At 43.3% G+C, this 21,778-nt stretch overlaps 1 protein-coding gene across 1 annotated transcript in view; it reads left to right on the top strand.

Moving 5' to 3' along the window:
* Positions 1-4,881: 4,881 nt before the first annotated feature.
* Positions 4,882-21,778, top strand: part of REEP1 (receptor accessory protein 1) — a 138,210-nt gene continuing 121,313 nt past the window's right edge. Inside the window, exon 1 of the mRNA XM_027860460.1 lies at positions 4,882-4,938. Coding sequence (XP_027716261.1) covers positions 4,907-4,938 — 32 coding nt within the window. The 5' untranslated portion in view covers positions 4,882-4,906. The remainder of the gene's footprint in view (positions 4,939-21,778) is intronic.

Raw genomic sequence — 21,778 nt, 5'->3', positions numbered from 1 at the left:
GTCTCTGGCACATAGTGACTATGTGTGACTTTGGGTAAGTCATTTAATTTCTTAGTGCTCTAGACAGCTATTCAAGACTACAACTTGCATATGAGATACCAACCCATGTTGGTATAGAAAGTTTCCTCATTTGGGATTTCCCAGAACTCCAGATAAGTGCTTTAGGAATACCATTGGCAGAAGGGTGGAGGATGGATTGGAGAGGGGAGAGGCTTGAGGAAGGGCTATTGTGACAATAGTCCAGGTGAGAAGTGATTGGAGCCTGCACAAAAGGGAGTGGCTTAGTGAATGGAGATTGGGGGGATCGAGTCAAGAGAAATTGAGGAGGTGAATCAATCCATGACAATTTGCTTAATCTATATAGTGAGGGAGAGAGTAAAGACATAAGGATGTAACCAAGGCTGGAAACCTGGGAGACTGGAAAAACAGAGGTATCTTCAATAAAAATAGGGAGATGAGGAAAAGGGGTAGATTTGGGGGGAAAGATGACAATTTCTGTTTTGGACATGTAGAGACTGAGATGTCTCCAGGACATCGAATCTGCAATGTTCAATAGGCAGTTTGTGATGTGGACTGAAGTTCGGGGGGAAAGGTGAATTGACTATATAAATCTGGGGGTCATCTGCATGGAGATGATAAACCCATTGAAGTTGATAAGGTCATTAAGAGACAAAATGGAGATGGAGAGGAGAAAAGGGCAGGTCAGAATGCTGGGGAACACCCACAGTTAGGGAACATAACATTGATGATGATTCAGCAAAGGAGACTAAGGAGTGGGCAGGCATGTGGGAGGATGATCAGTACTACAAGGATAGTAAGTGGATAGAGTGCTGGGTTTGGTGTCAGGAAGACCTGGGTTCAAAGGAGCAGCTAGGTGGCACAGTGGGTAGAGCTCCAGCCTGGGAGTCAGGAGGACCTGAGTTCAAATCCAGCCTCAGACACATGACACTTACTAGCTGTGTGACCCTGGGAGCATCACTTAACCCCAATTGCCTCACAAAAAAAAAAGACAAAGAAGACTTGGGTTCAAACCCCACCTCTGACCTTTATTACTTCATGAACCTGGGCAAGTCACTTAACTTTTGTACATCCCATAGGAGTCAACCCCCAAGTCACAGCTTAGAGTTTGATCAGGCATCAAAGATGGATGCCAAGGTCATCCACTGCAACTTGGGCCATTGCCAATCATCTTGACTTTTGTCTTGCTACTACTCACTTAATCCAATTCATATGCAAGTCTAGACATTACCCGTGATGTCACTGGTCCTATTCAAAAATGAAGAACAAGCAACAGATAGAACTGATGGAGGGATTCTCCCATTCCTGAAGTTCCCTATGGCTCAAGACTTATTAAGGTTTTGGAGACCAATATCCTGATTGTGACTCTACCACTAGCTAGCTCTATTCCCCAGGACAAGTCATTTATCCTTTCAAGTTATTAAAGCTCCCTATGCCTCAGGTTTTTCATCTGTAAATCTCCAAGGTTGGACCAAATCAATCAATTGACAATCATTTATTATGTATCTACTGGGTGCTAAGCACTGGAGATACAAATACAATAAATGAATCATCTCTACTAACAAGGGTTAGAGTGAGGCTGGTGACTGCAAAACGCTGCCTCACTTAGATCCAACCCATGAGTAAGTCAAGACGTCACCCTCATGATGTCCTTTGAGAAGGAAGGACAAGCAACAACAACAATTAACAAGTAGTTTGCATTCTAACAAGGGACAACAAGCACAGGTATAAATATATGTAAAATAAATAAAAAGTAATTAAGTACAAGATAGTTGGAAAGGGAGGGGCACCAGAAGTTAGGGGGGGAGGGTTAGAAAAGTTTATCATAGAAGATGGACCTTGACCTGCATCTTGAAGGAAGAAGGGAAATCTCTGAGGCTGAGACAAGGAGGGCATTCATTTCTGCCATGGTCAGCTCTGTGCCTAAGAAAAAAATCACTTTGGCAACAGTACATAGAAATAGGGGAAAACCTGAGGCAGTTGTAATAATCTAGGTGACGGGTGATCTGGGCCTGAACCAAGATGGTGGCTACTATAAGAGTAGAAATGTGCTGAGGTAGAAACATCAAGATTTGGCAGCTGATTGGCTATGCGGAGTGAGGGAAAGTGGGATTACCATTCTGAGAGACTGGAAGAATGGCAGTGCCTTTGACAGAAATAGGAAAATTTGGAAGGTGATTGATTTGGAGAAAAGACAATGAGTTCTGTTTTGGCCATGTTGAATTCGAGATGTTTATAGGGCATCCAGTTTGAAATATCCAAAGGGGAAAAAAAAATATCCAAAGGGAGGTAGATTGAAGCTCAAGGAGAGACTGGAAGTGGATATGTAGGTAGTAATAATAACATCTGTATTACCCATCATACTGGTTTTGTAAGTATCAATGAGACAAATAAGTAAAGCTTTTGGCAAGCCTTACAGCTGTGCATGTTCACAGCTCTTATTAAAACTCTTCCCTGTTTTATACAACTTGTTTGAGTGACCGATGGACTATTTTCCCCATCTCTAAAACAGTGTTAAAATAATAACCATAGCTCCTGCCAGGGCTGTGAAGAACACAGGAGACAATACCTGCAAAGCTAGTGTGAAATAAATGACAGCTGGTGTGTGTGTGTGTGTGTGTGTATGTACATATACTATATATATATTCTACATACAGATTCCACTGATTCTGTCACTGATCTGTCTTAGTGAGAGAGTGATCATGCCAATGAAACTAAAGATCCTTACCTTATTCACACACACACACATACGCTCTATGAATATAATATATGTATAGTCAAGTATTTGGCCATCCATACATTGCATCTTCTCTGCATGTATCTGTATATACTTGTTTAGGTGCATACTGTCTCCCACTATTAGAATATAAGCTCCTTGAGGGCAGGGGCTGTTTTTGCTTTTTTGTTATATCCCTACTATGTGCACATCGAAGATCCTTAATAAATATGTGCACATAGTAGGCCCTTAATAAATGCTTGCCAACCAATTGAGCCTCCTAGCTCAATCTCATTTCCCTACAATTGACATTGTGATCCTATAATGACAAAAACTGAGGTTTATGTGTTGCTTTAAAGTCTATAAAATGCATTACATAAGTGATATCATTTGAGTCTCCAGCCAACCCTGTGAAGTAGGTAGGTCCTGTATTATTTTCCCTTTACAGAACAATAAACCAATTAACACTAGAAGGGCCAGAATTTAAGAATATCTGGAAAGTCCAAGCAAAGCCAACAGCGCTTTTAAAATCCACCAGGCAAAGAAAATAGAGATAGTAGGATGAACAGTTTCATTTCAAAGTAAAATTATAATATTTTTGTATCAATTGTCTGGTCTTTCTAACTTTATTAAGCACCTACTATGTGCCAGGTATTTAGGCGGCCCAGTCCTGACTGCCCAGCCTAGAGTCAGGAAGACTCATCTTCCTGAGTTAAAATCTGGCTTCAGACATTTACTCCCTATGTAACCCCGGGCAAGTCACTTCATCCTGTTTGCCTCAGTTTCCTCATCTACAACGAGCTGGAGAAGAAAATGGCAAACAACTCCAGTATCTCTGCCAAGAAAACCCCGAATGGGATCACAAGGAGTTGAACACCACCAAAGAACAACAAATGTGTCAAGCACTGGGAATTCAAAGTAGAAAGAAAAATAATGCCTGCCCTCAAGGAACTTATAGTCTATCAGGGAAGACAACTTATACAGGATCGTAGCGTCAGAGCTGGAGAGGAATGCGGACGCCGCCTAGTGGAGGCCGTCTTCATAAACAGATATTAAGTGACAACATGTAGTTAAGTGACTCACCCAAGGTCACACAGGTTGTGACTGAGGTGGAATTGGAAGCCCGGTCAGCTGACTCCTTTACTCTTTCCCCTGAACATCCACTATAGAAACAAGATGATTGCAAGGTAATTTAATGGAGAGCCCTCGGATTTGGGGGAAGGGCTGGTTAGAAAAACTCTCACCTTGGAGGTGGGGGTTCAGCTGACCTTTGACTCTAAGGTGCTGGGGAGGAGGGAGGGCATTCCAGTTTTCGGGCATAGCCGGGGCTAACCGGAGGCGATGGGAATGCGTGCCCTCAGATAAGTTAAGTAACTTGTCCTGTGTCGCACTGCTAGTAAGAATGAAAAAGGCCACTCAGCGGACACAAAACTAGCTCTGTTTGTCCCTGGGCAAGTCACTGAACCTTCTGTGTGCCTCAGTTCCATCGCCTGTAAAACAACGGGGTTGTTTCAATGACCTCTCAGTTCCTCGGCAGCTCCTAATCTATGATGCTGTGACATTGCCACTGCCACAAGTGTGTGTGTGTGTGTGTGTGTTGTGTGCGTGCGCGCGTGTGTATGTGCGTGCCTGCATACATGAGGAGGGGAGGGGAGACGGGACGAGGGGAGGCCCGCCCCTTCCTCACACCTCTCTCCAGCTGGCGGCTGCATCCGCCCACGGTTTGACAGCTCTTGGGTGCAGGTAGCCGGGGGCCTGGCGGGGGCCCCCCAAGGTGCCGAGGTGCGGACGCTGGCTCTGAGTGGCGTGCGGGCAGCGCCCCCGGCTCTCACCCGCCCGTGCGTCCTACCCAATCGCGGGCTCGGCCACCGCCTCCCCAGGTCCCCGGGGGCAGGAGCAGCCTCTGCCGCCGTCCTGGGAACCTGCCGCGGCTGCGCTGACGGCGCGCCCTGCTAATGGCTGAGCCACGGGGCTGCTCAGTGTGGCTGTAGCGGACGGACGGACGGAGCCAGCGACGTGCCCGGAGCCCCGGCGCCCAGAGCCTCCCGGAGCCAGCCGCCTCCTCCCAGCGCGCTGCGCTCAGCCCGGCTCAGCTCAGCTCAAGCCAGGCCAGGCCAGCCTTGGCCGCGGCTGCCTCTCCTCTCCGCTGCTCGCCACGCCGTGCCCCCCGCCATGGTGTCCTGGATCATCTCCAGGCTGGTGGTGTAAGTAGGCTTCCTTCCTCCTCACCGGCTCTTCCCTGGGGCTCCTGTCGCCCGAGGGGCAGTCCACATTCCGCTCGCCCTACCCCTGCCCGGCCCTGCCTCTGCTATTAATACCCGGCGGGGCCGCTAAATTTAGGAGGGGAGGTACAGTAAGGAGCGGGGCTGTGGGCACCGGGAGACGGGAGAAGGCAGAAGCAAGGCGGGGCACGCGGGTACTGCATTGGGGAAACAGGGGCAGAGGCGCACCCTGTTTCTGCAGGAAGCCGAATTCCTTGCGGGATCATTGTAAGGGCTCCCTGCTGCGTGAGGAGGGGACACGGGGGGAGACCTCAGGGTGGAAAAGGTGGATGGAATTCTTTGCCCTGGGGTGGCAAGAGCCTTCCTCCTCGTTTGAGGGCTCCTCTCCCCCCCCCCCCCCCACCCGGGTCTTTGTTTTCCCAGGCTGGGCTTTTTGTTTGCTGTTTTTGTTGAGGATGGCGGGGATGGGGTAGGGGTGGCGGACAGGACAGCAATTCAATCAGTCCGTCTTCTTTAAGAGAAATATCCCGATGGGTTTGTCCAGTCCTGCCAACACGCTTTGTCACGAGAAATTGACAGACTGGGGCTTGAAACTGACTAGGGGGCGCTGCCCGGTGGGGTCTGCCTGGAGACTGGGTGGGGGAGACGGCGGCGGAGGCGGGGCTCTCCTTGTGAGGTGGATTTTTTTTTCTCCCCTGTTGTTGTTGGGTTTTTTTTTTTTAATGACCTCCTTTATGTCTCACCAAACGGCAAATCCTAGTTTCCCCTCTGTCTGCATTCTAATGACCCCCTCGCATTGTGGGGGAATCCTATAGGATTTTCTGTTTGAAGAGCCCTCCCCATGACAGGAGCTGGGGTGGGGTGGAGGGGCGCCGGCGCTACTTTGGGTGTCTGCAGGAATGTGTCGGACGGGAGTGCCTTTCCCAGTGACAGAACGATAATGACAATTGGGACTCAAAGAGTGGTGTGGCTTGAGAGGATAGAGAAGGGGAGGCAGTACCTGTGGGGACACTCAGAAGGGTGTGTTTCCTCTCATCTTCCCCCATCTCCAAGCTTAAGTGGATGCATGTCTAGGTCACTTCTCAGAAGAATTCTTTCTCTTTGGAAATGGCTTTGGTGGGTCTGGATCTGACATTTTGTCTTGTACATATCTGCCTGGATAAATTTCGCCCCCCTGCACAGTTGAAGCCCTGATCTTAAATCTGCCTTTTGGAATTGAAGAAGTCAGCCCTGGGAAGGCCTCCTGGCTTTTTCTTTGTCTGAGGGAAATGTACCATGGACTCTCTGTTAAATATCATTACCTGTGTCTGCCACCGTCTTTCCAAGGCTTTCATTCTAACCTAATAGAGTTTCCTTTTTTCCCCTTTTTCTTCTCTCTCGAGATGTACAGAAGGGTAGCTTGTCTGATTCAATGTCTGAGAGGGCAGGCCACCAGTACTTAGCGTCTGCCATTTTTCTAGGCTTTCTAGACCAAGATGGGTTGGTCTCTTTCACTTTAAACCCCCAAGTCATTTGATCTGGGCCCATCTGCAGCTGTTGCTAACTGCTGTTAGGTTTGTGTGTTATTCCGAGGAGGCATGTTAAATATTTAGATGATTTCATATGGACTGGAGAGCTCCACATGAATAATACAGGGAAGTTCAACTCTGGGTCGCTTAAAAGAGAGGTCTGATTTGAGCTCCTTCTGATGCTCTGTGGCATCCTTTTCCCACCAGCAGTGGTTCTGTGACTTTATCTGCCAGTAGCTTCATGGGTATAAGGATCCCCTGGAATTGAGAGGGGGCATTTGACCTCTGATGTATTTTGGTCTTGGTGGGAGGGAGGGCTGTGGTTATAGTCTCAGCCTGCTCACCATCCTGACCTCCTCCAAAGGACAAGCTGGTAAGATGGAAAAAGTGTATGAATTACAGAATCACACAATCATAGACTTGGGAGGAACCTCACCACCAATCCAGTCTAACCGCATACCCAGAAAGTAATCTTCACAACAAGGGGGGCTAAAAGCTTCAAACAGCACTTAGACCTTTGGGATGCCATAAGCTAAAATGGTGCTCACCTAGCCTGTGCTTGGAGACCCTGGGTGAGAGAATACCCACTCACGCCAGAAGCAATTTATTCCACTTTGTGATCACTTTGTTTCTTTCCTGACATCAAGGGTCAATTTAGTCATTGCTCCATATTTTGCCTTCTGGGACCTACTAGAACATATCTAATCCCTCTTAAATGTGACAACCTTTCAGATATTTAAACACAGCTGCCCTCATGTGCCCCCCAGTCTTCTCTTTTAAAGGAAAAAATGTTGTTGTTCAGTCGTGTCTGACTCTTTGTGACCCCATCTGGGGTTTTCTTGGCAGACGCTGGAGTGGTTTGCCTTTTCCTTCTCCAGCTCATTTGACAGATGAGGTAACTGAGGCAAACAGGGCTAAGTGACTTGCACAGGGTCACACAGTATTTGAGGCCGGATTTGAACTCAGGTCCTCCTGATTCCAAGCCTGCACTCCATCCACTGCGTAGCATAGGATAAACATACACAGCTCCATAATGGGCCTTCATGTGACAAAGACTCAGAGGCAGCTAGGGGGCATAGTGGAAGTCCTGGTACAATGTGACCTTGGCAAATCACTTAACCTCTTTGTGCCTCAGTTTCCTCAGCTGGAATGGAGATAATAACACCTCCCTCCCAGGGTTGTTGTGAGGATAAAATGAGATACCAATTACAAAAAGTGCTTGGCATGTGATAAGTGATTAATAAGTAAAAGCTGTTCCCTCCGCCATATTGGTTACCCTACTCTGGACACTCTCCAGGTTATCAATGCCTTCCTTAAACTGTGGTGCCCAGAACTGACTACAATGTTCTGGGTATTGTCTGGCTGCAGAGCTCTCCCTTCCTCACTCTAGGAAGCGTCTATGCTTCTCGATGCAGCCCCAGTTAGCTTTTTCAGTTGCCATACCACGCTGCTGACTCCTAGTGACCTTTAATAATAATAATAACTCACAATTCCATCATACTTTTAAGGTGCCCATACTGCTAGCATAATTGCTATTATCTTATTTTATAAGTGGGGAAACTGGGGCTCAGAGAGGTTAATCGACTTGTCCAGTTAGGAATTGTCTCAGACACTGCTAAAGATTGGTCTCAAATGCTGCTCCATCAGTCAGTCAGTCAGTCAGTCAATAAACATTTATTAAGTGTTTACTATTGCCAGGTACTGCGATAAGCATTGGGGATATAAAAATAAGCAAAACACAGGTTAGAGTTGCTTCTACTCTGCCATGCTACTTCTCATGAATCTGGAAACCGTCATCCAGAGCTTTCTGCTGCTGTTCAAAATAAAGATTGGACAGCAACCTGGGATTTCATTGGTCTAGGGAATTCTTGGTAAGGAAACTCCCTTTACCAATGCAAGTCAGCCCCTTCTCTTTGAGCTGCCTAGAGAACTAAGTGGTTTGACCAGTCAGGATTGATCAATCTGGTTTTAAAGTCAGCCTTCCTCTGCTTTGAGGCACTTTTCTATTCATTGTATGTCATGCTGCCTCTATTCAAAATAACATAGTTAAATTATTCATTGGGAGACCTATGCTCATCAAAGGTGACAGTGGTTTTTCAGGCTGTCCAGCACAGAATCCAAATAGAAGTAGTTCTTATAGATGGTGAGGCTCTTCAGATAGTTAGTGACTTTCCCCATCATGGTTTCAATATATTGCGGGTCAGCATAAGAAATTAAACGGAAATTTTCAGGGATTTTTGTGGAAACCACAGGTGACCCAGAAGTTTAGAAACTCAGAAATGCATAATATATATGTTTAGTATTGTATAGTATCAACATATTTTTATCTTTTAGTACCATAATAATTCAGATTTCTCTGGTACAAAGGGAGGGCCAAAATTTTTTACATTGATTTTCCAGATCTCTGGGTGCCTGCACCCCTAATCCCTTTGATGTGGAAAGGATAACTGTGCTCCTGCTATCCTGAGGGCTTCTGTCAACTGGGAGATGGTAAATGATTGGTGTGAAGGAGGCATTCATGAACAACTCGTTGCTTTGTTTTGTTTGACTGCATTTACTTATTACAAGGGAAATGGTCATTGGGAAATGACATTGATTTTAAAAAGCACGAATGAAAACATTTAAAAGGAAGAAGAAGAAAGAGTGCTTCCAGTAAGATCCAGGGGCACTTTTATTATTAGCCAAATAATCCACTCAGGAAAAATTAAATGGGTGAAGAATGCATAAAGAATGCATGAAGAATGCCCAGGTGACATCAATTACTCAACAAGCATTTATTTAGCACTTGCTGTGTGCCATTTTCTGTTCTAGGCACTGGGGAACACAAATACAAAAGGAAGGCAGTCCTTGCCCTCAAGGAGCTTATATTCTATCAGGAGAAAACAACATATACATACATACATATGTATACATACATACACACATGCATGCATGCAGTTGAACAGGCAGCCCACTGGTCCAGCAATATGTGTAACTTTGACATCATCGAAGAGGGAACATGAGCTGGGCCCAGGACTGAATAGGAGGAGACTGAGTTGGTCTACCTTGAAGAAATTGTGCCATGCTTTCAACTAAATAGAACTTTTCTTTAAGTGCAGGTCTGACCATGTGACTCCCCTACTCAGTCAACTCAAGGGACTTCCTATTGCCTCTAGGATAAAATATAAATATAAAAAAATATAAAATATAAATTCCCCCTTTTAGCTTTTAAAGTCCTTCACAACCTGGCCCTAACGTGTTGCAGTTTAGAGTGCTAGGAACCCTGAAATGCAAGGGTACAGAGTGGGTCTGCCTCAAAAGAATTCAACCATTCAAGCCTTCTTTCAGAGTATTGAGGTTTTATTATACACTGATTGGGCCGCTGAGATTCTAAGAATCTTTGAAATTTAATGGGCACTTTTGGTACCCATTGGTAAAAGTAATTGGTACTTTTATACAGAAAAAGATTGTGAAAAGATCTGGACGGGATTAAGGAGTGGCAAGTAAGCTAATTAAGCAATCAAGGTGGGCTGGGATGGGCCTGATGCCTTGGGCAGAGGCACCATGATCTGGACTACTGAAATGTATGGGAAAATTCAGAGACTGGGTTGCTTTCAAAAAACATGGTCTTTTCCTTTTATGGGTTCAGATACCATCCCCATCATTTCCCCCTCAACCAAGTGGGACCCAAAATCTTTTGGGGTAAAGTGTGAAGGTCTCTGTTTCTGAAACTGCTTCCTGATGGCAAGGACCATAGAGCTGTCCCTGCCTGGAGGGGGTTCCAAGGAGTTTGACTGGAATCGAGTGTAAGCTGCATCCAGGGGACGATGGGTGGGCATGGGCTGGTACCCACTATTTGTTACCAACTGTAAGTGAATGGCCCATAGTCTAGAAGACAAAAATCTGACAAGCAAGTTCAATATGTAGGGCCCAAATTTAGGGAGAAGTAAAAGTGAGGTCGGAATGGGGGGAAACAGAGAAAGCAAGCAAGAGCCCCACTAGAATCATTTACATTTGACCTACAGGGTTATCTGATCTTATTACTTCCCCAAACTTGCACTCCATTCCAATTCCTTTAGTAACATCTGATGCTATTGGGAAGGAACAACACTTTTGCAGGGTTCAATAGTTACACAAATGAATTTGTCAGAGTGACTATTACTCCAACTAGAACAAAAGACCTGGGAGGAAACTTAAATAATGACTAGGCCAAATATGTTACCTCCTTCTATGAAAATTGATTTGCGCTGGGGTTGGTCTGCAGAAAAAGGGGCCTGGATGGGATTAAGGAGTATCAAGTAAACTAATTAAGGTGGGCTGAGGTGGGCCAGATGCCTTGGGCAGAGGCACCAATGATCTGGGCTGCTGAAATGTATGGGAAAATTCAGGGACTGGGTTGCTTTCAAAGTCATGGTCTTTTCCTTTTAGGGGTTCCAGTCCCATCCCCGTCAAACCCATCTTTCGAATCTCATTTGGACTTTATTTTCTCTCCTGCACTCTACTGTCCAGCCAAACTGACCTTCTCTCTCTTCCTCAAAGAGGATATTCCATTTCCCCTCTCTATGCCTTTCACTGGCCATCCAACATACCAGGAATGCACTCCCTTCTTACCTCTATCTCCCAGAATCCCTCTCTTCCTGTAAGAAACAGCTCAAGCACACAGCCTTTCCTGATTTCCCCAACAACTAGTACCCTTCCTCTCAGACTACCTTGTACATAACTATTATGCATTTATTACAAATTTGTATTTATTCTCTTTGTTTTTATGCTGCATGTATTTATATATATTTGTTATGTCCTCTTTACGACTCCCTTAGAATAAAAGGTCTTAAGAGTAGGGTATATTTTATTCTTTGTAATTACATTTCCAGTTAGTAGAGGAAGTCTGGTATATAGTTGGTGCTTAATAAATGCTTGTTGACTGATAGGGAATGTCTACATTGGAAACATCCTCCCCCAGACATATTAGTGACTAGTAGAGAATTTGTAGTCTAAGAGTGTGGGGTACTGAGAAGTTTATGGCTTACCTGTGGTCACACAACATACCTCTACTATCATAGGCAAGCCTTCGACCCAGGTCTTTTGGGCTCAGAATCATTTCGTAATGCTACCTGGATGCAGGTGATGGATCACCATGATCTCAGAAGAATTCCAAATTCAGTTGACCAAATGGGGAGTGGAACACTGGGCAAAAGTTATCATTGATTAACAAAGAGGATGGATATATAGGCCAGAGGTGTCATAGACACTCTCTTCAAAGGTATTGGTGATAGGAAAAGAAGGTTGGATGGTCATGCAATGAGAATGAAAACTCTCAGAGGTCATCTTAAAAGAATCAGTGCATTGTGGGTAGATCCTTTATAGAGGATTTATGGAAGGCTATAGGCAAGAATCAGTTTGAGGGAGGATCTAGTTTCCCTTCCTGTTGCCTAGGTCAATAGGTAGTAATGTCATATATACCCCACGCCCCATATTTGGTGTCATAGAAGACCTGGACCTAGGTTACATCTAGACCTAGACTTAGACTTCTGAGGCCTAGATTTGACCTTGGAGGACCTGGGTTTATCACCCAACTCTGATACTAATTCATGTATGGAAGGCAAGATGGAACTCCCATTAGAGCTCTGATTTGGAGTCAAAAGTTCTGAATTTGAATCTTGGGTCTCTCATCCAATACCTATATGACCCCTAGACAAATCACTGAAATTCTTGGCCTCAGTTTCCTCCTCTGTAAAATGAGGGGATTGTACTGCGTGACCTCTGAGGTTCTTTTCAGCAATATAACTGTGATCCTGTGACTTTGGATATGTCCTTCACCTCTTGGTATAATGAAAAAGGGAAAAGGTTTGGAGTCTGAGAACTTGGGTTTGAATCCTGGCTTTGCTCTATATTGCCTGGGTAGTTCTGAGCAAGAGACTTCCCCTCTTCAGTTTCTCCATTTGTAAAGATGAGGGGGTTCAGAATACACCAGGTCTAAGATTTCTTTAGCTCTGTCCTCTCTGTGGAACTATCAAGGGCATAAATAGATGAAAAGAGAGATTAAGAGGAGAGAGAGCTTTATATCACCAAGGGGAATGAATGAGTAAATCAATGTAGATTGCTAGCATATCTAAGAATTTTAAAGGTGTATAGGTCTTGAGATACAGAGGAAATTTTGAGGTCCGGGCCTTTGAGGCAAAGAAGAGACCAGATAAGTTCACACTGGACACACACACACGGGGACAGAGATGCTGTCAGCCAGTGAATTGGACTTTAAGTCCTGGCAAAATTCTAAAATGGTTAATTAAAGAGAAGATTCTTGAAAATCTAGAAAAGAAATCAGTGATCACAAAACCAGCATAACTTTGAGTCAATCAACAAGCCCCAATTAAGTGCCTACTATGTGCTAGGCACTTTGCTAAGTGCTCCAGCAAGAATGAGTCATTCCAGATTAACCTTATTTCCTTTTGATCAGGATTACTGATTATCCACTTATCCAAATTATCCAATTAATTACTGATTGGGAAAATGCTATAGATGGAGTTTGCCTAGACTTTGGATATTTGGTAAAATACGTCATGTTTTCTTGCGGAAAAGATGGGTGAGATGATGGTGCAGTTAGCTGAATTCAGAAGTGGTTAAATGGCCAGACTCAAAGAATAGTTAATGTTCCCATGTGAACTTGGCAGGAGGTTTTTCGGTGGACAGCTCCAGAGACTTCTGCTTGGCTTTGTTCCCCGTATCATTTTTTAACAATGACTTGGATGAAAGCATACATAGCGTGCTCATCAGATTTTCAGATGACACCAGCTGGGGGGGAGAGGTAACAAACTGGAACACAGAATCAGGATCCAAAAAAGATCCGTAATAGGCAAGAACTTTGGGCTGAGTCTGATAAGTTGAAATTGAGTAGGTATAAGGCTTACTTGAGTTGGATTCAAGAAATGGATCTCACAGATCAAGTCAGTAAGCATTTATTAAGCACCTACTCTGTGCCAGGCAGTGTATGCTACTTTAAGCACTGGGGATACAAAGCAAGGCAAAAAAAAAAACTGCTTGCCCTCAAGGAGCTTAAAATCTAATAGGAGGGACAACATGCTAACAATTATGTACAAACAAGACAGTCTTAGAGGGAAAGCAGCAGTGTTAAGGCAGTTTGGAGAAAGGCTTCCTGCAGAAAATGGGGTTTTAGCTGGAATCTAAAGGCACTCAAGAAAACCAGGAGGTACAGATGATAAAGGACTAGATTCCAGGCATGGTCAGGGGCAGTTAGTGAATGGAGAGATGACATGGTCAGAGCTACACTTTAGGAAGATCAGTTTGACAGCTGAGTAATGGATGGGCTTAGTAGAGAGAGACGTGGGGCAGAGAGGCCAACTATTGCAGTAGTCCAAGAATGAGGTGGTGAGGACCTTCACATAGAGGAAGTATGATGAGACCAGCTTGTCTGAAAAACAGTTGAAGTTTTTATTGGCCTACAAACTTGATATGAGTCAACAGTGGGGTAGCTAAGAAAGTGAATTTGATCTTGGGCCTGTATTAAGTGGCTTAGCTTCCAGGAATAAAGAAGTCTCTTTGTTTTCTGCCTTGATCTATACTTATCAGGAGTATCATGTTCAGGTGTGGGCCTCCCAGTTTCTGAAGGGCATTCATAACTTGGAGTGCACCCAGTGGAGGCAACCTTGGTGATAAAGGGCCTTGAGTCTCTGTCATGTGGGGATCTGCTGCAGATATTGGCGATGGTTAGCCTCGAGAAGGTAGCTAGGTGGCACAGTAGATAGAGCACCTGGCTTGGAGTCAGGAAGACTCATCTTCCTGAGTTCAAATCTGGCCTAAGACGCTTTTTAGCTGTGTGACCCTGGGCAAGTCACTTCACCTTGTTTGCCTCAGTTTCCTTATCTGTCAAATGAGCTAGAGGAGGAAAAGGTAAACTACTCCAGTATCTTTGCCAAGAAAATCCCAAATGGGGTCAAGAGGAGTCAGACACAACTGAAAGTCGACTTAACAAAACTTTGAGAAGAGAAGACTTGGGGATGGTGACAGTTTATGATAGATGGACAGCAAGTTTTTTAAAAGCTCTCCTATGCCAAAGGGATTAACCTTGTCCTTTGTGTCTGGAGGGATGAACTAGGTATAGTGGGTGGAAGCTCCAAAGAGATGAATTTGTCTTGATGTCAGAAAAAAGACTTCATGCCAACTGTATCTGTCTCATGGTGGAATAGTTTGCCTCTGAAGGCAATGGTTTCCCTCACTGACTCGATTCAAGTATAGGCTGGACAATTGATAAACACCAGCTCACACCCTAGGAGGACAAATCAACTGAATCATAGCAGTAACTGGCAACTTGAATCACACAAGGAAAGACAAAACATCAGTAATACCCGGGGCTGAGAGAGAGTCATGCCATATCACTGCCTGCCATCAACTTTAATGCAAGTTTTGATTTTGGCCATATATGCAATTTCAGCTATTGAAATGTCCCTAGTTACAAATTATATACTAAAAGGGCTGGATGACCACTTGCTGGTCATGCTGTAGTAGGGATTATTTGGCCAGAGTGGGGTGGGGGTGGGGGTGTTGGGTTGGACTACTTGGCCAACTCTGAATTTCCAAACCCAATTATTGTCATGGATCATGACACCAGTCAAGAAACACAGATCTCATGGTGCACAGGTAGACTTATGGCCACTACAGAAATAAACCTGAACAAATACCCTTCTTTCTTGTTATCCTTCTTCTGAGCCCTCTGTCCTCATCAGGTTCAGATGGGATTGGAGTCAAGTCAACAAACCAGCAAGCACTTAGTAAGAGCCTACTATGTGCCAGGCACTGAGCTAAGTGTTGGAGATACCAAAAAAAAAAAAAAAAAAAGCAAAAAACAAACCCCAAAACAACAACACCAACCAAAAAAAACCAGTTCTTGGCCTCAAGGAGCTCATAGTCTAATGGAAGTAACAACATGCAAACCTCTACAGCAACCAAGGGACAAACTGGAGATAATGTCAGAGCACTAGCATAAAGAAACTAACAATTTTTGTGCATGAGCCAAGGCAGTGCAGGCAGAGAGGAAGCCTAGTTTGGGAGACTGATGTTTCTAGGCTGCCAAAGCATTGACCATAGCTTGGGGGAGGGGAAGGGAAGGGAAGGAAATAATGGGTGGAAGGCCCACCCATTATATTGTAGCAGGGCCCAAGGACACTCACAGATCTGTGCTGCTGAAAGATTGGCTGCTGCTGGGGGGTCTGGGACAGAGGAACCATGCCCCCAGACTCTCAGTCATTCAAGAAGCAAGCATTTATTGAGTGCCTACTATGTGCCAGGCACTGCGCTGTTTGCTAGAGATACAAAGACAAAAAGTAAGATAATCCCTGCCTTTAAGGATCTTAAGTTTTACTATAGAGATACAGCATATCCCCAGATAAATAAATATAAGAGATATGCCAAGTAATTAGAATCACCAAAACTAGAGTGTTCAGGAGAGTTCTCTTGAAGTGTGTCGTCCTCATCTTGAGACTTCAGGAGAGCCAAGGGTTCCAGCACTGCCAGGGCCTGGCTCTGGGAGAGAAGCCCATTCATTTTGCAGCCCCAGCGAGAATAAATGTGCTGAAGGGAAAATGACACTCCAAGATGGTGCCCTCTAAATTTTCTCCCCCCAAGACAAAACTCTGATGGTCTTGTCCCAGTTATAGGTTTGGGTGAGTTTCTGGCTCCAGGCTGCTTCCCCACCCCAGAGCTAGCTCAACAATCCAGGGGAGAGAATTAGTAAGGCAATAAGAACACAGTCAATGAAATTCAGATCAGATTAGAATTTCCTTTTGTGTATTGTCTTCTCCATTTAGATTGTAAAGTCCTTGAGGGCAGGGACTATCTTTTGCCTTTCTTTAGTTTCTACAGTCTTTAGCATAGTACCTGGCACATAAGTCTTTAATAAATGTTTATTAACTGACCTTGGAAAGCACTAGGATGTTTATTTTATTTGATTAATAACAGACTTTCTTGATATAGTTTGTTTCTCCATTGCCTAGGTTTCTCCCTGGAACCTCCCCCTGCCTATCTGTGCCTAAAGAACAAAGATTCTTTTTAAAAAATACAGCAAAATAGATTAACATATAGAAAAAGATAACACTGTATGCAAACGTCCACACCCACAACTTTCTCTTATCTCTTCTTTGGTGCTGAGCTTATTCTATATAATAAGGCAGCTAGGTAACACTGTGGCCAGAATAAGACTCTTGCTAGCTATATGACCTTGGGTAAGTCACTTAACCTCAGTTTCTTCAACTGTAACATGGGGGTAATAACATTACCTACCTCCCAAGGTTGTTGTGAGCATCAGATGAGATAATAGTTATAAAAAGTTCTTAGCACTTAGTAGGTGCTATATAAATGATTATTCCCTTATTCCTTCAAAATATTCTGTTTCAGTTGTTTTGTGGTGGCTGTTCTTTCCATTTACATTGTTGCAGTCACTGCGCTGTGTATATTGTTTTCTGGGCTCTGCTGACTTCAGTCTGCCAGTTCCTGTAAGTATCTCTGGGCTTCTCTAGTTGGGAGTGTTTCTTACAGCACAGGATTATTCTATCACATTCCCAGAGCTCCAGCCTCATAGCTATTCTTTAATCAGTGGGCATCTACTTTGTTTTAGCTCTCCACTACCACAAAAGTGGTTTTATAAATATCCTACTGCAAATGAAGCCTTTCTTTTTGTCAACGACCTTCTTGGGATATATACCTAGGGGTGGAGCCCCAAGATCAAAGTAGATGGACATTTCAGTCACTTGCTTTTATTTGAATAATTCTAAATTGCTTTCTAGAATGGTTGGACCAATTCACAGCTTCACCTCATGTGTGCCTGTTTTTCCATAATCCCTCCAACATCAACGATGTCGGTCTTTCGTCCCCTTTGCTGTTTTGATTTGGGTTTTTCTTACTATGAGTGATTGAGAGCATTCTTTCATGTGGTTATTAATAGTTTGCAAGGCGTCTTTTTAGAAATATTTGTTCACATCCTCCAATGACTTTTCTACTGGGGCAATTTGCTTTTTTATTTTAGCAGATTTCAAGTAGGTGAAAAATAGGTTTGAAATAGTCTAAGGTGGAATGAGTGCATGCGTAAGATCTGATTGTCCATAAGGTTCTGGAGGAAGAAAGAGTCTCTCTTGTGTGCCTTCTTGGGAATACTGGAAGTCTTAGACCATACGTCATAAGTTGCCTTAGTCACCCAGAGAAAAAATTTGGCAGAGCAATTCAGGTAGCAGATAGAACCCAAGAATAGGAACAGCTAAATAGATAGAATAGTAACATAAGCTCTTGGAGAGTAGAGATTGTTTCTTTTTTTTGTTTTGTTTTTTGTTTTTGTATCCTTGGCGTGAAACACATTGCCTGAAACAAAGGGGGGGAGGGGTAATTTAAAAATAACATTTTATTTTATGAAAATTTTAATTTTTGTGTTTATTAGTATCTTATTTTTCACCAGTTACATATAAAACAACTTTTAACATTTGTTTTTAAAACTTTGAGATCCAAATTCTCTTCCTTCCTCCCATTGAGAAGGCAAGCAATTCGATAAAGGTTATGCATGTATACTCATGCAAAACATATCCATAACAGTTATGTTGTGAAAGAAAACAGCCAAAAAAAAACTAAAGAAAAATAAAGAAAATTTTAAAAAAAGGATGCTTCAATCTGCATTCAGACACCATAAGTTCTTTCTCTGGGGATGGATAGCATTTTTCATCATAAGTCCTTCAGAGTTGTCGTTGGTCATTGTATTGTTAAGGATAGCTAAGTCATTCATGGCTGATCATCTTACAATGTTGCTATTACTTTGTACACAGTACATTTCACTTTGTATCAGTCCATGCAAGTCCTTCCAGGTTTTACTGAGAGCATCCTGCTCATCATTTCTTGTAGTATAATAGCATTCCATCATAATCACATACCACAGCTTGTTCAGCCATTCCCCAATTGATGAGCATCCCCTCAATTTCCAATTCTTTGTTACCAGAAAAGAACTGCTATAAATATTTTTGTACATATAGGTCCTTTTTCCTTTTCCTTTTTTGTTTTTTATCTCTTTTGGGATACAGACCTAGTAGTGGTATCGCTAAGTCAAAGGGTAGCATGGTTTTTATAGCCCTTTGGGCACAGTTCCAAATTGCCCTACAGAATGGTTGAATCAGTTCACAACTCCATTAACAAAGCATTAATATCTCATTTTCCCCACATCCCCTCCAACATTTGTCATTTACCTTTTCTGTCCTATTACAAAAGCTGATAGGTATGAGATAACACCTCAGAATTGTTTTAATTTGCATTTTTCCAATCAATACCTCAGAATTGTTTTAATTTGCATTTTTCCAATCAATACTGAGTTAGAATATTTTTTCGTATGATTATATCGGCTTTGATTACTTTCTCTGAAAACTGATTATCTTTTGACCATTTATCAGTTGGGGAATGGTTCTTATAAAAAATAACATTTTTTTTAAATGCACAGAAAAGAACAGACAAGCAGGGCAGTAATGTGCAGAAATATGTATGTATGTGTATAAATATTTTTTTGTTTGTTTTCCTCTTCAGTCATTTTCAGTCATGTCCGACTCTCAGTGACCCTTTTGGGGGGTTTTCTTGGCAGTTGCTAGTTTGTTTTTGTTATGTCTTTCTTCAGATCATTTTACAGATGAGGAAACTGAGGCAACCAGGCTTACATGACTTGCCAGGGTCACACAGCTAGTAAGTGTGTGAGGCCAGATGAACTTTGGAAGGTGAGTCTTCCTGACTCCAGGCCGAGCACTCTAACCACTGCGCAACCTAGCTGACATGTACATACACACACACACACACACACACACACACACACACACACACACTAAAGCAAGTGGTATGAAATGGAGATCCATGTCTTCGTATAAAATCTTCTTTTGACATTCTGCTATATGTATAGAAATGCTCTTTAGAGTGGCGGGATAAGTTCAGAATAAAAAAAATTTGTCATTTCATTTTACAGGTGAGAAGACTGAGGCTCATAAAAGGTTCTCTTGCTCAAAGTCACATAAGTAATAAGCCACAGAGCCAGAATTTGAACTTGAGCCTCCTGCCCCTCTCCCTGCACTTGGATTCCAATTTCAGATATGTCTTTGTGCCCCCAGCTCCTAGGGTGGGGCCTCTTCCAGCCACTTAACATCTATTTGTTCTTAATTTGTTCTTTGGCTCTTAACATATATTTGTTGAGTAAATAAATGATCTGGTAGAAACCTGCCTTAGTCTTGTCTATTCTGTTGCATAAGACTGAGGATCTTATGCCTCAAAGTCATCATAAACCCTTAGCAGGGCACTAGATTGGATGGCTGAATGGGAAAAACTTCCCTTTCTAGTTTTTTTTTTTTAAATAAAACCCTAATATAACAGTTTCTTAACATTGGAATGGGGTGTGGCGGGGCATGGAAAATCCAGATAATTGATAGTTCACATTAATTAGGGTTTTAGTGACATAGCAGTGTCTCTGTGGCAGAATGGAAAGAACATGGCTGGGGGCCTAGGATCTGGGCTCTGGTATGTTTCCCAGGAATCATTTGAATGAAGTGAAGAAAAAGAAAAAAAAGAAAGAAAAAAGAAAAATTAAAAGGGGCAGCTAGGTGGCGCAGTGGATAGAGCACCGGCCTTGGATTCAGGAGTACCTGAGTTCAAATCCAGCCTCAGACACGTAACACTTACTAGCTGTGTGACCCTGGGCAAGTCACTTAACCCCATTGCCTAACCAAAAAAAAAAAAAAAAAGGAAAAAAAATGAATGAAGTAAAGATACTGAGATTGGAGAAAAGAGGATTTGTGTGTGTGTGTGTGTGTGTGTGTGTGTGTGTAGAGTTCAGCATGACTTCTGAAGGCAGAATGAGGAGCGATGGATCGAAGATGTAGTTACCAGAACCAATGCAGGCTTTTTGTAAGAGGAAACTGATCCTAACAATCAGAGCTCCTCCAAAGTAGGCTGGCTGGACTTTCTCTGGAATTGGGGACTTCTCTTTTCCTTGAGGTCTTCAAGCAAAGTCTAGATGCCTGCTTGGGCATTCTGTAGAAGGGTTGTTTGCAGGACCTTGCAAGTAGGTGTCATTTCATTGATTATATTTGTATGGCATACAGTAGGAGCTTAATAAATGCTTGTCAAATGATTAATTGACGATTTGGACTTGATGGCCTCAGAGGTAGTGGTTCAGTCCAGCCCAGCTTTGCCTCTTAGTGGTTGAGTGACTTCGGGCAAATTACTTCCTTTTGGAGTGTCTGTTGACCCCTGTGTAAAAGGAAGGGACTAGCTTCTCTCTAAGGTCCTCTCTAGCTCCCAGATTCTATCTTACTCCACCTCCCTCCTGCTCCTCCTTCCCCTGACTGGCCCCTTAAGTCGCAAGTCAATTTATAAATGGGAGGCTTCTGCAAGTATTTGCAAGAAGGTGAAACTACCAACTCAAGTTTCCCTGCTATTCAGCTGCCCTGTTGCCTTGTTAACTAATCCTGCATTTTTGTCTCCTCTCTGCTATGTCTTTGAAGTTCAATGGATAGGTCTCACCTGCTTATTATTAGGTCATCCTGGGCTTCGCTCTGAAATGAGCTCATTTCTTCCTTTAGGAGAAACCAGTGTATGTTTGGGGAGCTGGACTGGGGGAAGGAAGTCAAGCTCTGTTCAACCACTTCATGGGATTCTCAGCGTGGGTGACCTCAGGGTTCTGAGCTAGGTCTTTTCCAAGGCAGTGATCTTGGTGACACCTGACCAGGAATTAATCCCAGCCAAGAATCTCTCTTACATTTCAGGGTGGAACTAGTAATGAACTGAGCATCACACACAGTTTTCCAAGGTTTTTTGCCATCCATGGATTTCCCTCTTTGGTCCAGAAAATTCTTGGCTCATAGATTTAGAATGAGAGGAACTAGGAGTCATCTAGTTCAATTCCCTCATTTTACAGATGAGGAAACTGAGGCCCAGAAGGGTTAAGGAATGAACTAAGGGAGATTAGAGCTATGGGCCCAATAGTGTGTCTCCCCAAGCCCGAGGTGGGCTGGAGAAAGGAGAATTGTCCTGACGATTGATCCTCGATTTTTGAATAGTGGGCCAATACATCTATGGAACCATTCTTTGTTTATCTGGATTATTCAGTATGAACATCTAGAGGTGTTCCTGGAACTCTAGGCAGGAATGTGGGAAAACAGGTGAGACAATGTGGAAATAATTTATCCATATTTACAATACAGAATTTATCCACATTTATAATAAATTACAAGAAATTGACAATGAACCAATCATGGGATAAATCTTCAAATGAAACTTCCAAATTTGGACTATTTCCATGTTGATAAAACCACGAAAAA

This window comes from Vombatus ursinus, unplaced genomic scaffold, assembly GCF_900497805.2.
Source record: "Vombatus ursinus unplaced genomic scaffold, bare-nosed wombat genome assembly UNPS02014181.1, whole genome shotgun sequence".
NCBI classification, from domain to species: Eukaryota; Metazoa; Chordata; class Mammalia; order Diprotodontia; family Vombatidae; genus Vombatus; species Vombatus ursinus.
The sequence above is the reverse complement of the archived record's forward strand: the minus strand, read 5'-3'. Positions and strand labels throughout refer to the sequence as shown.